Source organism: Passer montanus, unplaced genomic scaffold, assembly GCF_014805655.1.
Source record: "Passer montanus isolate IOZ18808 unplaced genomic scaffold, ASM1480565v1 scaffold194, whole genome shotgun sequence".
NCBI classification, from domain to species: Eukaryota; Metazoa; Chordata; class Aves; order Passeriformes; family Passeridae; genus Passer; species Passer montanus.
The window spans coordinates 353,767-367,777 of NW_024366525.1; the positions used below are offsets into that span (position 1 = coordinate 353,767).

The 14,011-nt window shown below is 49.1% G+C and overlaps 1 protein-coding gene and 1 long non-coding RNA gene across 4 annotated transcripts in view; one reads left to right on the forward strand and one right to left on the reverse strand.

The window, feature by feature from the left end:
* LOC120500972 (epidermal growth factor receptor kinase substrate 8-like protein 2) overlaps positions 1 to 14,011 on the reverse strand; it is a 46,620-nt gene that overhangs the window by 8,382 nt on the left and 24,227 nt on the right. For all 3 annotated transcript variants that reach the window (XM_039706565.1, XM_039706564.1, XM_039706563.1), the window contains 8 exons: positions 8,232 to 8,296; positions 3,949 to 4,110; positions 3,516 to 3,665; positions 3,310 to 3,389; positions 3,038 to 3,177; positions 1,550 to 1,629; positions 965 to 1,091; positions 532 to 620 (listed from right to left, as the gene is read on the reverse strand). In XM_039706565.1, the coding sequence (XP_039562499.1) occupies positions 532 to 620; positions 965 to 1,091; positions 1,550 to 1,629; positions 3,038 to 3,177; positions 3,310 to 3,389; positions 3,516 to 3,665; positions 3,949 to 4,110; positions 8,232 to 8,296 (893 nt within the window). The remainder of the gene's footprint in view (positions 1 to 531; positions 621 to 964; positions 1,092 to 1,549; positions 1,630 to 3,037; positions 3,178 to 3,309; positions 3,390 to 3,515; positions 3,666 to 3,948; positions 4,111 to 8,231; positions 8,297 to 14,011) is intronic.
* On the forward strand, positions 2,135 to 3,152 carry LOC120500973. The gene is made up of 3 exons (XR_005627209.1): positions 2,135 to 2,216; positions 2,563 to 2,649; positions 3,011 to 3,152. It is a non-coding gene; the product is annotated as an uncharacterized LOC120500973 (long non-coding RNA).

Sequence of the window (14,011 nt, forward strand, 5' to 3'; positions counted from 1 at the left end):
CATATTAGTGACTGCCCAGGAAGAAGCTTGCAGGATGTGTTTGCTGGACAAGTTTGGTCACAACTGACAGAATTCCTGCTGCTTTGTTAGCCTTCTGGTCTCTTGTGTTTCACTGAGCAGAGCTGGTAGCACTGGGATCATCTTTATGCTCTACCTTTTCATCCCCTTCACAATACAGAGGATCTGACAGGGGAGAAAGAGAGGCCCAGGAACATTGGGGCAATGGGAGACTTCAGTTACTGTCAAGCAGAGACTTCCCAGGCCTGGATCTGAAAAGACCTGGGTGCTGCAACCCTCTGGCTGCTCTGTCCCATCCTGGACTTGATGCTTTTAGTTTTGGTTAAACAGCTTGTCCCAGAAAACCTGCACAAGTCTGACACAATGTTTGTCCTGAGTTCTGAAGAACCTGGAATTCACACTGTTGTCCCTTGTCAGTGTTTTCCATTCAAGTTTCACTCTAAACACTCACTGCTGGGATACATAGGGAAAAGTCCTGTCCCTGCATGGGATGGAAACTCCTCTGTGTCTTACCAAGAGGTTAAAAGCCAGTTTGGTTTTCTGGAAGCAGTCTATGAACTCGGCCTCGCTCGGGGGTCTTGCTCGGAGGGTCAGCATTCCCTCTGCCAGGAGAAGGGGCAGAGAAGGACATGTTAGTGAGAGCATCCCCTTAGGGAAGCTTCCATCTGCCTGCCATTCAGAAGGCACAGCAGAAATGGGTATTGAGACCAGAACTACTGAAAATCAGGGGTTCAGGGAAAGGCAAACTCCCTCTGTGTGCCGGAGGCTCCATGTGCTCTGCCAGAGGTGCCCATGGGCAGCGGCACCTCCCAAACTTGTGTGCCTGGATCTGTGGCTGTGCCATGGCATCAATCTGGCCTTGCTGGGCCAAGAGCTGAGGTGTCCCCCGCCACCTTCATCCATGGCCCCCCTGTGCTCCCTGTTTGTTGTGGCTGCTGCACTGCACCTGCTGGCCCTTTCTTCTTGTTCTTCTTCCCTTTCTTCCTTTGGTTGAGCTGTCGGAATGCCTCTGCAGCCTTCTGGAGCCGGGCGACAAACACTTCGATGTCATCCAGGGTGCAGTTCAGGATTTGCTGTGAGGACAGAAACACAAGGGATCAACCTGAAAGCGAGCCTGGGCTGTGCACAGCTGGGAGCCTGAATCCCAGGGCCTGCTGCATTTCCCAGGAGAATGCACATGAGTGGGTAATCCAGGCATGAAATGCAGCTCAATGCTTCCCTTTGCAAACACAGAGCTGCTGTCTGTACCAAGGGGACAAGTGACCCCTCCTAAAGGACGGCTGGAAAATAACCCAAGTGGGATGGGGAGGAGCAGAGCTGGAATCAGCAGAGCTGCCTCAGGTCAGAGGACATTGTCACTGATGCGGTGATGGAGACTTGCTTTTGGTCACCTTATCTTTATGCACAGCAGGTATCAACTGGAAAAATGCCCAGATGATGCATTAAATGTCTGCTCCCTGCCTCTGCTCCCTCTCCCTTGCTTGCTGCCTCTGCTCCTGCCTATGGACTGTGCAGTGTCCCTGTCACCCACCGTTTCCTTTTCAATCTTCTGTGCTAACATGGCACGGGATTCCTCATGGTCATGAGAGCCAGAGCTTCGTCGTTCATAGTCTGCAAACAAGGGAGAGAAAAACAGATTTACCATCTGAGGTTGGAAATAGGCTCCAGGAAAGGCAGGGATCCATGGAATGGTAGCTCCGAGCTTGGGTGTTTGTTCTGGGTTGGGAGGGCACCTCAGGAATAATGTTTGTAATGGGTGCTAAATCCCAATCATCCTGCAAAAAACCCAACCTCCTGGCTTCCAGAAGCCACACACCCAGTGTGGGGGGGATATTCCAGTGGGAACAATCATTGGGGTGGCCCCTCATACAAAGCAAATGCTGTCAGCTCGGGCAGGGGCTTGGAAAGGTCTGGTACAGCAGGATCTGCCAAGTGGGAGAATTGGGGAGGCAGTTTTGGCAAAGGACCGTGACAAATCCAGAGCATCTGTAAATGTAGGGATGAGGTGCCCCACTGGGACAGGTTTTGTAGGAAAAGTGGGAAAGCATTTCATGGAGAAGGAATCTCAGCAAACAGGCATCACTCAAGGCTTTCTCCTGTCATCTTCTCTCCTGCCAGGCTCTGTGCACTCAGAGCCAGAAATCCTGCCTAGAGGAATTCCCAGCTCTGCTGATGTGAGCACACTTGGAAGAGCAGAGGTAAGAGTGGCTGCTTTTCATCAGAATAGAGATGTTTATTCATGGTCCAGCTCAGAAATAGAGATATTCCTTCTATGATGCAGAACTGGGCCTGAAATAAGTTCTCCACTCAGCAGCCAGAGCAGTTGCTTGGCTTCAGAAGCCATCCCAGTAAAATGAGTGTTTTGGATATGTTATAGTATCCTATAAGTATTTTCCTTGAAACTAGAAATGAATGCCAAGATAAGGTGGTATGATAGGCAGAGGTAAAAACTGCTTATAGTTCGTTCATCACTTTAATCTTTTGTAAGAGAAAGAGCTTGTTTCTGTTCCTAGGAACTTACTTCTGTTATTTCTTTCTCCAAAGGAAAATACCAGGTTTTTCCAAGCCAACTCAAGTGGGCTGAAGTCAGGATGGTTTTGGAATCAGACTTTTGATGAGCACATAAGAGGGGTGAGTTCAGATCTGCATTTCCACACTTGACTTTACAAGAATTCATGAAAATAAGTTGATTTTCAAGGGTGAAATCTTGGCTCCTGTGAAGTCAGCAGAGCCAGACATTTGTCTTTCTGACCAAACGTCTTGTCTGTACATTTTAAGATCACCAAGGCCTGGTTCAAATTTCATATAATGGCTTATGAGGGGCTTTTGCTTTTTGGCATTTCTATATCCCCCAAATAAGGGTGTTGTTACAAGGAGTTTCTGGGAGCTTTTATTTGTTGAGCAGAAAATGCCCAGTGGGTACAACACTTATTTTCACACAGACCACTACAGGAAGGTTGGCTGTCTGAGTTAATTAGTCTCCCATCCCCAGGACAGACTTCCTGAGTGCTCCCAGTACCTGGATCATGCTGGGAAGGAGGTGCCACCCTGTTCCTGTTCATCGCTGAGCCTCGCATGTCATGCTGGATCGGGATGGGAGCCGGTCCTTGAGGTGGGGGGAGGATGGATTGTCTCTGCTTGATCTTTTCCTGGTTTGCCCTGCAAGGAAAATGATACAGATCAAACCCATCAGTCGTCTCAGATCCTGTTTCCAGGAAACTGGAGTGTGACTAAACCACTGGAAACAGGGGTTTATTGTTGTTACTCCCAGTTGTATCCCGCAGCACTTACTTGAGTGTCTGTGGCCGTATCTTCTTCCCGTGCTTGTGGTCTGCCAGGGCACTTTCTATGTCCTCGTGAACCATCTCCGCCTTAAGGATAAAGCAGGGATGTTTTTAAGGGCTTGGCTTTGGGAAGGATTGCAGGAAGGGGGAAAGGGCAGACAGCAAGAAGTGTGTTTTGTTCTGTTTCACAGCAAGCAGGAGGGCTCTGCTTACCTCCACTTCGTCGCAGTTGAAGAAGTGGATGTCAGGTTTGTGCTGCTCAGAATCCTGACACACGAGCAGAAGGATGGAGGAATAGCGCATCTGATTGAGCACTGTCTGGCAGTGCTGCACTGTCGGCAGGGGAAAGTCCTCCAGCTCCTCCTGCAAGAGAAAGGGAAAGGTGTCAGGCAATGGGGAACTCGAACTGAGAGGGAACTCCTGTGCAGGAACTCCTGGGATCCTTGGGCTGATCTTCCTTAATTTGTCATTGCGAAAACCATGCTGTTCCTATGCTGCAGGGCTGACTCTCATCTAGGAGAGGATTTTGTAGTGATTCACCCTCGTTTGGGTTCCTTAGAACTTGCTCTCTCCCAGGCAGAATGGAAAGGGCACTCACTGCACCCCACACTTCAGTCTGGGGTCAGTCCCACAGGGCTCCAGGTACCTGCGTCTCACAGTCCAGCAGCCGGATGGACTTGTCGTTCACTTGCAGCAGCATCTCCTGTGTCCAGATCTTCTCTTTGGAGTTGAGCAGGATGAGTTTCCTGATTGCATCATCCACTGTTGTGATGGACTCGCTCTTGTCCATGATGAAGGTGGCCAAGTGCTGAAGTTGGGGAGAGAAAGGAGATAAAAACAAGGGGAAATTTTTGTTGGCATGTCTAAATTGGTGATGAAAGCATCTCTAGAGGCTTTAATCACTGTTTGTAGTTTCTCAGAGTTCAGGCATGAAGGTGTTGCTGCACAAAACAGTTTTGGTAGTTGGTACCAGCCTGGTCGTGGCAGTAAAAGATTTGGGTTTCATAAGGTGTTTTCATAACCAGTTTCACCACTTGCATATTACTCTCATCAATTCCAGCAACTCTCATCCCTGTCCAGCAGGGCAAATGCTTCACACATATGAGTTACTCCCCAGGCCACTCTGAATCTGGCTTGGAAGTAGAACTATGGCAGTCAAACAAATGCTTTGCTTGCCAAGCTATAAAAGCACTTGTGTTTTGCTTGTCTTGTGTAGCAAACCTGCTTGTGTGGGATTTGTGCCAGGCAAAAAGCTCACACAAGCCATGGGCAAGTGTTGGTCCTCCATACCAAGTGGGATCCATGCAATGTGTGGGGTCCCATGCTCTGGGAACAACTACTCTGAAGAGCTTCTGTGCTGCAAAGCCTACAGGGGCTCCAAACCTGGCAGCTCACTCTGCACCAGCCCTTTAAGCCCCACTTAGGTTTGGGGGGGGGGCTTTTCTCCCCAAAAATACCCAAATCAACCCTTATAATAGTGAAAATGGGTGTTGCTGACTGTAGGAAAGGATTTTTTTGCTCTTTGCCTCTGTCCTGCCCTGTGGTTTTCCTTGGTTATCCTGGTATTGCTACCTCCCTTCGCCTATCCTGAAACCCAGCCCCTGATCTTCTCCCATCAGCCTGGCTTCCGTGCTGTCCTCCCTTCCTTCGCATCTGTGTGAGCACTTGGGGCAGGAGCAGCTCAGCTCCAGTGTAACCATCCAAGCTGCTTTCCCATCCCTGCTCCAAGTGCACCCTGAAATGTGTGGTGATCCAAGCCTTGCACTTGGCACCTCTGTGTGCTGAGTTCATGTAATGGGGCAGCACTTGCAACTTTGGTGGGCCCCTGGGGTGCCATGGGAAGGGAATGGTGGGCAGGGAGGCAGCTGTGGAAAGGAGAGGTGTGTCACATCCAAATGTTGTGAGCCCACCAGCAGTGGGTGAAGGCCACTCCAGAAGTCCAGGTGAGTAAGTGCTGCTCCCTGCGGATGGAAGAACTGCTTGTGTCTGCCAGCAGAGGGGACTGCAAAGCAGGAAAACCTGGGACTCAGAGCAGCCAAGCCGTTTGCCCAGCTGTTGTCCCTGGGGCAGTGACAGCACAGCCAGGCCACATGTTCAGATGATAGCAGGGAAGGAAAAAAACTCAGAAAGGAAAAAAAAAAAACCCTCAGGAAGGAACAAAGTTCTATTTCACCTTGTTCTTTTGTTGCCCATTGTTCTTTTGTTTTGTTGTGTTCTTGGTAAGAAGGGAAGGGGAGTGTGCCTGACTGTCAAAAAGCAGCTGAAGCTTTTCCCTGTCTTTACCAACTTTCTCCAGCAGAGAAAAGCAGGTTTTTGCAGGGATAAGTTACAGGCCTGACCAAGGCATCTGTGCAGTTCAAGGACCTGCAACCCTCGCAGGCTTATTGGGCCAGATCCCAGCTTTTTTCTCTTGTCCCTGGAATATCAAAGGCCCATCCACCAGCATGACCCTCATCCTGTTTTCCTTGCTCAGTAGGGTACAGAACAGGCACTTCAGCAGCAGTGGCTAAGCTGGAGAGCCAGGAGAAGATTAACCTGGAGCAGGGGAATCACCCAGGTACTGCAGGTAGAGCTGCCCTGGGGGGTCTGGGACAGCAGTGTGGCCATCCCAGAAATGATCCTGCCAGGCATTCAGAGTTTGTGGGGAGGGCAGCAGTGAAATGCCTGCTTCTCTTTGATGCACACATCCTGGTTTCAAAGCAAGAGCTGGAAAAACGGGGGGTATTTTAAAGCAAGTCCTAAACTAGTGGGAAATTTGTAGTAACAGGATGAGTTTTGCCTGGCTTTTCTCCCATTGATCCTGTATCTTCCTGCTTTCTCCCAGTGATCAGAAATAACTGTTGTAGGGATCACGTAGCTTCTTTCTGGTGCTGATGCACTCATGAGCTGATTCAGTAACCCAGGGGGTTGTGTCCACAGTTGACAGGTGTATCAGTGGGCCATGGAGGAGGATGACAAAGTTGTTGGGAAAGAATCCCCTTCTCCTTGTAAAAGCCCAGGTAAATGCAAAGTGGGAAGCAGATTAAGAGGCAGCAGAAGCTGATGCTGCTCCAGCACGTGCTGCTGTGGGACTTGGAGAAGCTGTGGATGTTGGGGTCTGGCACAGACCAGATGGACCCGAGAAGGATGTGTGCACTCAGAGCACAGAGCCTTGGATGGTTGTGAGGAAGCACAGGCAGGAGCTGTTGTTGCAGTTGGCTCCACACAAGGTGGATTCAGGGAAAGGCTTGGATTTAAAGCACTGGTAGACCTAGCAGAAAATCTTTAAACATGCTCTTGGGCATTAGGGGTGTATAGGGTTTGTGGTGACCCATTTGCTGTTAGATGATTCCTAAAGACTGGAGGAAGGAGTAGAGGACAATCCAAGGCCCATTCCTGTGTTCATCAAGCAAAGGTATGGGGTGAGGCACTATCTAAATAGAACTCCTGGCTGGTGTGTGAGCTGAAAGCTGAGATTAGCAATGCAATCACGAATGAAAAACATGCTGGGTGTATGTTACTGTAATTGTAAAATAGTGCATGGGAAGGTATTTGCCAAGTCAGTTTTATCAGTGCAGAGGTGACAAGCCCTTTTCTTTCAGAGCAATGAGGAGAATGGGTTTACTCAAGATGACAGGCATTTTTATCTCTTCTATTATTTTATCCACCACCTTTACAAGCTTCATAAATTCCTTTGCTGTTTACTGTTCAGCAGTTTTCATGGAGGGGAAGCTATTTGTCTGACTTAATCATTAGAATATTTTTCTACTTTCAGTTTTCTGTAGATATGGGTGGATTGAGAGAGAGAAGCTTACTGCTGTCTTTGTTTTATCCCTTAAAACCCCTTTTCATCCATATAGGTATTCAAATATAGCAGCTTTTATTAGAATGGGCAATGACTCCACCCACCATTAAACTTTGATCTGATTACTTCAAAGGGTATAAAATGCCTCCCATGAGGAAACCTCATTCTATCTCACTGCCTGCCACTGCAATCCTGTTTGCCTTGGTCAAAGTTCAGGGAGAGACTCACAAATGGGTGGCTTATGGCATAATTAATAAAGAATTCATTTACATGTCACCGTTTAAAGTCCCTTCTCTGCATCCATGAGTGACTTCTGAGCCACTGAGTTGGTTTCTCCAACAGAAACCAGGACCTCTTTCCAAACAGGCACTTTACAAGTCTAAAGGCTTTCAAAGGGCCCCATCTCCTAAATATGAACCTGAGGAAGTGTTCTCCTGTCTTGCCTTGCTCAGTTTTCAGTGAATTTACAAGTCTAAATGTAGGCTTTCAAAGCACCCCATCTCCTCAACGTGAACCTGAGGAAGTGTTCTCCTGTCTTGCCTTGCTCAGTTTTCAGTGATGAGCAGCCCCACCTCCTTCATGGAGTCCTGCACCACCAATTTGCCTTACAGGAAGCCCGAAGCTCAGGATGGCCTGGCTGGCTTCTCTTTTAGGGTGGGTGTCTGTGGCAGTGGGATTTGGCTTATTGCCTGTCTTGCGTGAAGGGGTTTGTGTTACCTGAGAGGACACAGTAGCTGAGGAGAGCTGAAAGCTGATAGTCCATGTGGTCTCTGTTGTTTGGAAAGCTGAGTTCCAGTAACCACCATGGGAACTCTGCTTTTAACCTGTCTGTGCTGATCAGAAGGGTTTAAAGCACAGGGTGACAGGAGGGACATTTCCTGCTCTCCTTCAGACACAGAGGAGGGAGAAGACAACAGCTTCTCCATTTCCTCTTTTCTTGTACAGAATTCCCTTCATTTACTGAAATATTTTTTCCCCCTCCCATTCTCCTTTACTCAGTGACTTGAGACTTTAATGGTAAGGAGGTTCCCAACTCCCCCTTGGCCTCCTAAAGGTCCAGAACACAGAGAACACACTGCACTAGAGGCACCTGTCACTGAGCTCAGCCTCAGCCCCTTAGCACTCCATTGCGTGTGTGCGCTCACCTGGACGTGGTACTGGGAGGTCTCGTGCATAATGATGTTGGAGTTGGAGTATTTTTTTCTTTGTTCTGTAAGAAACAAGAAAAGAAGCATTGGTTGTTTTTCTTTGGATCTGTGAGTTACAACTCTTTCTCTCAGTCCCTGAGCTTCCATCTCGGGCTCCGCCGCCGTTGCCAGCAGGTGTCCCTCCAGAACAAGCATTGCCTTTCCTTGATCTTTGCCTTGGGGATTTCACCTTTTTCCTTGGCCAGCCAAGAGCTTTTAAATCGAGTTCCTCTTGGTGCACTGGGCTGAGCACAATCCTGCCCTTGGGGAGATATTGAGCACCCGGAGAGATCCCAGTGATAAGGATCATGAAAAGATGCCGCTGCTCTTCTTTAGAGCCTGGCAAGGGTGGGTAGGAGCTAATTCAAGCCGATTTCTAAATCTTTTAAACACTTATCCTACTACTCTTTAGGCTGTGCCATCAGCTTGGCAGGGCACACGAGTACTTCACACTTGTAGCTCTGTGCCTGTGGCTGAAAACACATCAGTGTTTTGTCTCTGTGCGTGACTGCTGACAGCCCTGGAGTGGTGGCTGTTCCCCAGTAAAAGTGATTTATTGATTTATTGGTGGGAATATTGGAAAAGGCATTAATGGAGGCTGCAGGGCTCTGAGCCTGTGTCTCATACACCACCAGCACCAGCTCAGAGGTGGAGTGAGGATGGTTCAGGGGAAAGACCTCAGACAGCCAGCCCAGCTCCCTGCTCAGCCACTCCAGAGTGACCTTGAATAAATGAATTAATATTGCAGCACAGCCCCTTCCCACCTCAGGCTGGCAGGAAAGGCTCAGTGGCACTTTCTGGTTGCTGGGGGCTTTAATTGCAGTCTGTCCTACTTGAAATGTGGGGCAAGGTCTGGGGTAGGGCACAGGCAGCACATCCCACAGGGATTTGGGGCTGATGTGAAGCACTTTTTTCCTCTCAGTAACCTCAATTTCCTCCCTGAGCATTTCTCATGTAAATAGATGACACTGATGGAAATGAGAACACCGCATTCATGTGGGATGGAGACAGATTTGGGTTTTAAGGCATCCCATCCCCTCCTTTTCCAAAGGGAGTGGAAAAGGCTGAAGTGGGTGGTCTGGAAACAAAGGGAGTTTACATTCGGACAGGCAAATGTCTCCAGCCCTGAGAGGAAGGGTGCGGAGCTGTGTGGGGAACTGGTAGTCCCTGAGGGAGGGAAGGAATACCAGGGGGATGAGGTTTCCAGTGGGAGGTTAGCACAGGTCTGTGTTCCTGGTAGGAAAACAGCCCATGGAGCTGTAGCAGTGGTCAGGGCAGCAGCTGGTTGCCCTCAGACTCTCTGGGATCCCTTCCAATGCCTTTTCCCCTTCCTCCAAGCTCAAAGAAGCTGCACGTGTCGCAGTCAGGGGAGATCTCAGTATGCACTGCTGAGAAAATCTTCAGAGAAGCCCTTGGAAGTTTTGGGGTCTGGCCAAAACCTCAGAACTCTGCATAGCCCAACTTCCCATCACCTGCACTCAGTAAGTGCAAGAGAGCAAAGGCCCCTTTAGCCCTTTGCAGCCTTGTTCAGACAGCAGCAAACCCTGGAACAGGGAGAAATGCAGATGTTTCCCCTCCCTCTGTTGATTTTTCCCTGGAGAATTTCTGCATTACCTCCACCAGTCACAGAACTAGAACAAAGTGCCTCTATTTTGTGTCCCGATGTCATTCAAATGATGTCCCAGAAGCTGCCCAGGGCAAGAAATGGGGTGTTTCTGCATGTTCTCCTGAAATCCCTTCTGTCTCCTTGGCTTCTACCTGGCCCCCACACCCATGGAAACTTTTATTTTTGTGTTTCCTGCTGGCATCCGCAAATAAGACCATGAGGTCTGAAACCAGCCAGACTTTCTGGGGACAGCAGGGTGCTAAAACACCAAAATCTCCTTCTTTTCTAGCACTTAGTTTTGATTTAAACACAGGAAGAATTAAAGAATCAGGTTGCTGATCATGAAAGAGTCAGGTTTAGGCCACAGCTATCCAAGGAGTGTGGGTGCTTTAAAGAAAACGGGTGGATTTTAGTTTATTTACTCAAAACAATGTGGTGAAACACTGCAGGGCTTTCCAACATGCATCATTATTTGTCTTTGATTAAATTTAGCTCTGGTTGGGCTGGGCTGATCCCAAAATGCTTTTAGGAAGAAGTTCTTCCCTGTGAGGGTGCTTAGGCCCTGGCACAAGTTGCCCAGGGAAGCTGTAGCTGCCCGATCCCTGGAAGTGTGCATGGCCAGACTTGGAGCGACCTGGGACAGTGGAAGGTGTCCCTGTCCATGGCAGGGGAGGGAATGAGATGGGCTTTAAGGTCCCTTCCAACCCAAACCATTCTGGCATTCTGTGAATGATGCTTATAGCAAAATCTGTGTCTCCTTGATCGAGGGGGATCCTTTCCCTTGCCCAGGTGAACTCCCTTGCCAGCCATACCTCAGAAGGCAGGTCAGCTGTCCTGTGTGGCTCCACCCTGCCCTTCTGCACAGCTTTGTCCCTGACCTGCTGAATTTTGTATGAGTGCATGCTGGCCTGTTAGCAGCAGCAGCAGCAGGAGCTCATTTCCTCCCCCTTCATCTGACACCTCACACCGGGACACTTGGCATTTCTACAGTGTCCTGCAACAGGACCTCGGCACCTTCAGGTGTTATCTGACCCCTAACCTGGCCCCAGCATGTGGAGAATTTGCATAATCTCTATGTGATAGATGAGCATTGCAGAAATATAGTGATGATTTCCCCAGATTAGCTCAAACACCCATCTGCACCTCTATATATCTCCTTCTATGACCTTCAGAGTCTGTGGCAGTGAAGGACTCTGGATATAACACAGGCAAAGGGCAGGGAGAGCTCCAGGGCTGTGGCAAGGGTACAGCAAACATCCAGAGGTGATAAAGCTGGCATGAGCCCACAGTGATCGCTGTCCTTTTTCCCTTTTGTCTGCCAAGAGAGCCAAAGAGATGGGACAACAACAGAGCTTTGTCCTGTCCTTTTTGTGTCTAGCAAGGAAAAAACCCAGCTCATAGCATGGGTATCCTGGCAGGTGCTGGTGGGATCCCCTGTGGCCTGAGGAACATTGTGCTGATCCCAGACACTTGCTGTATGTATGGGATTGGGAATCCAGAAAGCTTTGAATGCCTGGAGCATGGATAACAGATGGGACATGCACAACCTCTGGTAAATTGTCTAATCTCTTGCCTCTCAGGGTCTGGCCCAGTGATCTCTAAGACAATCCTTTGAGGGGGAAAAAAAACCCTATAAATGGTTCTTTAACAGAATTCACTTCAGTTCTCTACTAACCAGGTAGGAGTGGGCAAAATGGCAACGAATGTTATCTACCACTGCTATCTTACAGATAAACAGTGCTGTGGGCATGGTGTTTCCCACTGGCACCAGTGAGGAAATGGGAAGTGCTGAGACCACTGCAGAGGTACAAGGTGGTACCTGAGGGCTCAAAACAATGCTGGGCTGAAATCCCAGTAATGATACTAAAATCTTGGCTGGCAGGGAAAGAGTCCTGTTTGGCTTTATGTTAAAGAGTGGAAAGGGTGAAAGAGAGTAATAAATCAGGAAGAAAAAGCAGGATCAATGCACGTCCTGGAGGGCTGGGGTTATCAGCTTGGTCCGGGAAGCCAAAGCACATCTTTAGTGCCAAGTTCACTCCCCATTTCCATGCAAAACCTTATTTAGCAGGGAGCTGGGATGTTCAGTGAGCACAGGAGATCAACTAGCAGGATAAACTGCCCGTGGGACCAGCTTACAGGTGGGATAATTGGTTAAGGTCTCTGGGAATGCTGAGCCCAAGGGGGGCAGGAACAGGCTTGTCCTTCTTCATGCACAGCCTCTGTCAATCCAGAGAGGCACAGCACCCCCAGTACAACCTGCCAGTGGCCTCTGCCTCCCCTCCAGGCACATCCTCCTCTGATTAATTAGTTTTACCACACAGGATCCTACCTGATCCTCCCTGTCCCTCCCCACATTTGTTTACAGCTGTTGCTGGGCAGAAGGCACAGTAGAAGACAGGGGGATGTACGGACAAGTATGGAGCAGTTTCTGAGGAATGAGAGGCATTGGATTTGTTTTCCTTGCCAGTGCCATACCAAGGACCTCTCCTCCATTCCCTGAATCACACTGCCGACCTCTCCGGCCTCCACATCCATTACAGCAGCCGAAGGGAAGTCCTGGCAGTTACTTCTGGAGCTTGCCAGTTCCTTATATAATCTTTACGTTATCTATACATTATCTAGCAGTGCACACACTGTTTATAAGAACCTGCCAGCATAGCGTGAGCTGCTCTGTGCCAAACGGCAGGTCAAGACCAGCCTGCTGAGGAAAATGGGGCAGCAAATGCTCTGTGTGCTCATGGCAGCCACAGAAACCTGCCAGGCTGGCTTACAGCGCAGCAGTATGGAATAACCTCCATTCCAGGATCCCAGCCTGGGGCCAGATGTGGCAGCTGAACACAGCATCCTGCTGCAGGTTACCCAGGGTTAGTCAAGGATCTGGTTGTACTGACCTGCAGTGCCTGAGATACCTGACGGGGGAGAATCTGCAGGTCCTGCCTTGCTCCTTCCCTGTTCTTTATGGCCAACACAGAGAGAGCTCCATTTTGGGATATCTTTGCAGTCTAGGGAGCATTGATGTCCCTGGGTTTGCTGTTAGATCTGTGGTACTTGCTGAACTGCTGGAGCTGGTCTGTACTGGCGCCTGTGGCACTGGGAATGTCTGCCTGGTCAGCTCTCACTCATGGCTGGTGTGTGCAGATGGATCTGGAAGCTCTTGGAGTGAATGAACAGCTCTCATTGAGGTGTGAATGGGCTGTGGCAGCAGGGAGCAGCTGCTCCGGGTTCCACACGGCTGAATTCCTGCTCGGCACGCTTCATATTTGCCACAGCTCAGCCCCAAGTGCTCACATTCCTGCTTTATTAGCTGAAGACACAACCCACTCTAGGAAAGCAAATAAAAACCTGGCAGAGCTCCTGGGTTGTGCAAGGACTGAGTCCATGGAGGAACAGTGTGTGTTTGTGTTCAGTGTGTCCGGCGGCACCGTGTCCGCCGGGCTGCTTGGAGCAGGATAATCAGGGCATTGAGAGATACAGTTCACCAGTAGAGATATTCCCTACTGCCTTTACAAACAGACCTGGAAGAAATCTGCCAAATTATTTTTCACCAAAAAGCCCAAAGTGGTGTTTTCTCAGCTTTCTGTAGCTGGTAATTTTTTGAATGTCAGAACGTAGTAAGCTTGGGGGAACCCTGATTTAATTAATTAACTTTCTTTGAATTTTGAAAAAAATTCATAATGAAAAGTTTCTTCTTTTTTTTTGGTTGTATTTTTATGAACTACCACAACTTTAGTTCCCAAGCTACTTGGGCATATCCAAAATTCCATTTCCATTTAGGAAAAGGTTCCTCTGTGTGAGCTCTAAGCAGTTACTCCAGGCAAGGAGAGAACTTGTGCTCAGCAGTTTCAAGGTGGCAAAGAAAAAGGGTCTGGAGATGCTGAACAGCATCAGAGGTGGGAGATCCCTCTTCACAGCATCCCTGTCACTAACTGCCATCCCAAACTCCTGGCCAGCAGCACTTGGAGCAGTCTGCTCTTCCCAGTAGCTCCAGTCATGGCTGAACTGAGCCAATGTGTTCCCTGTCTCACCCACCACTGGGGCTTGATCTGCAGGAACCAACAGGATTGTTGGCTTCCAGTTTTTCTTCCAGCCCCGTTTCCAGTTGGTGTATTAAGTGTCCAAGGTGTTGAATAGA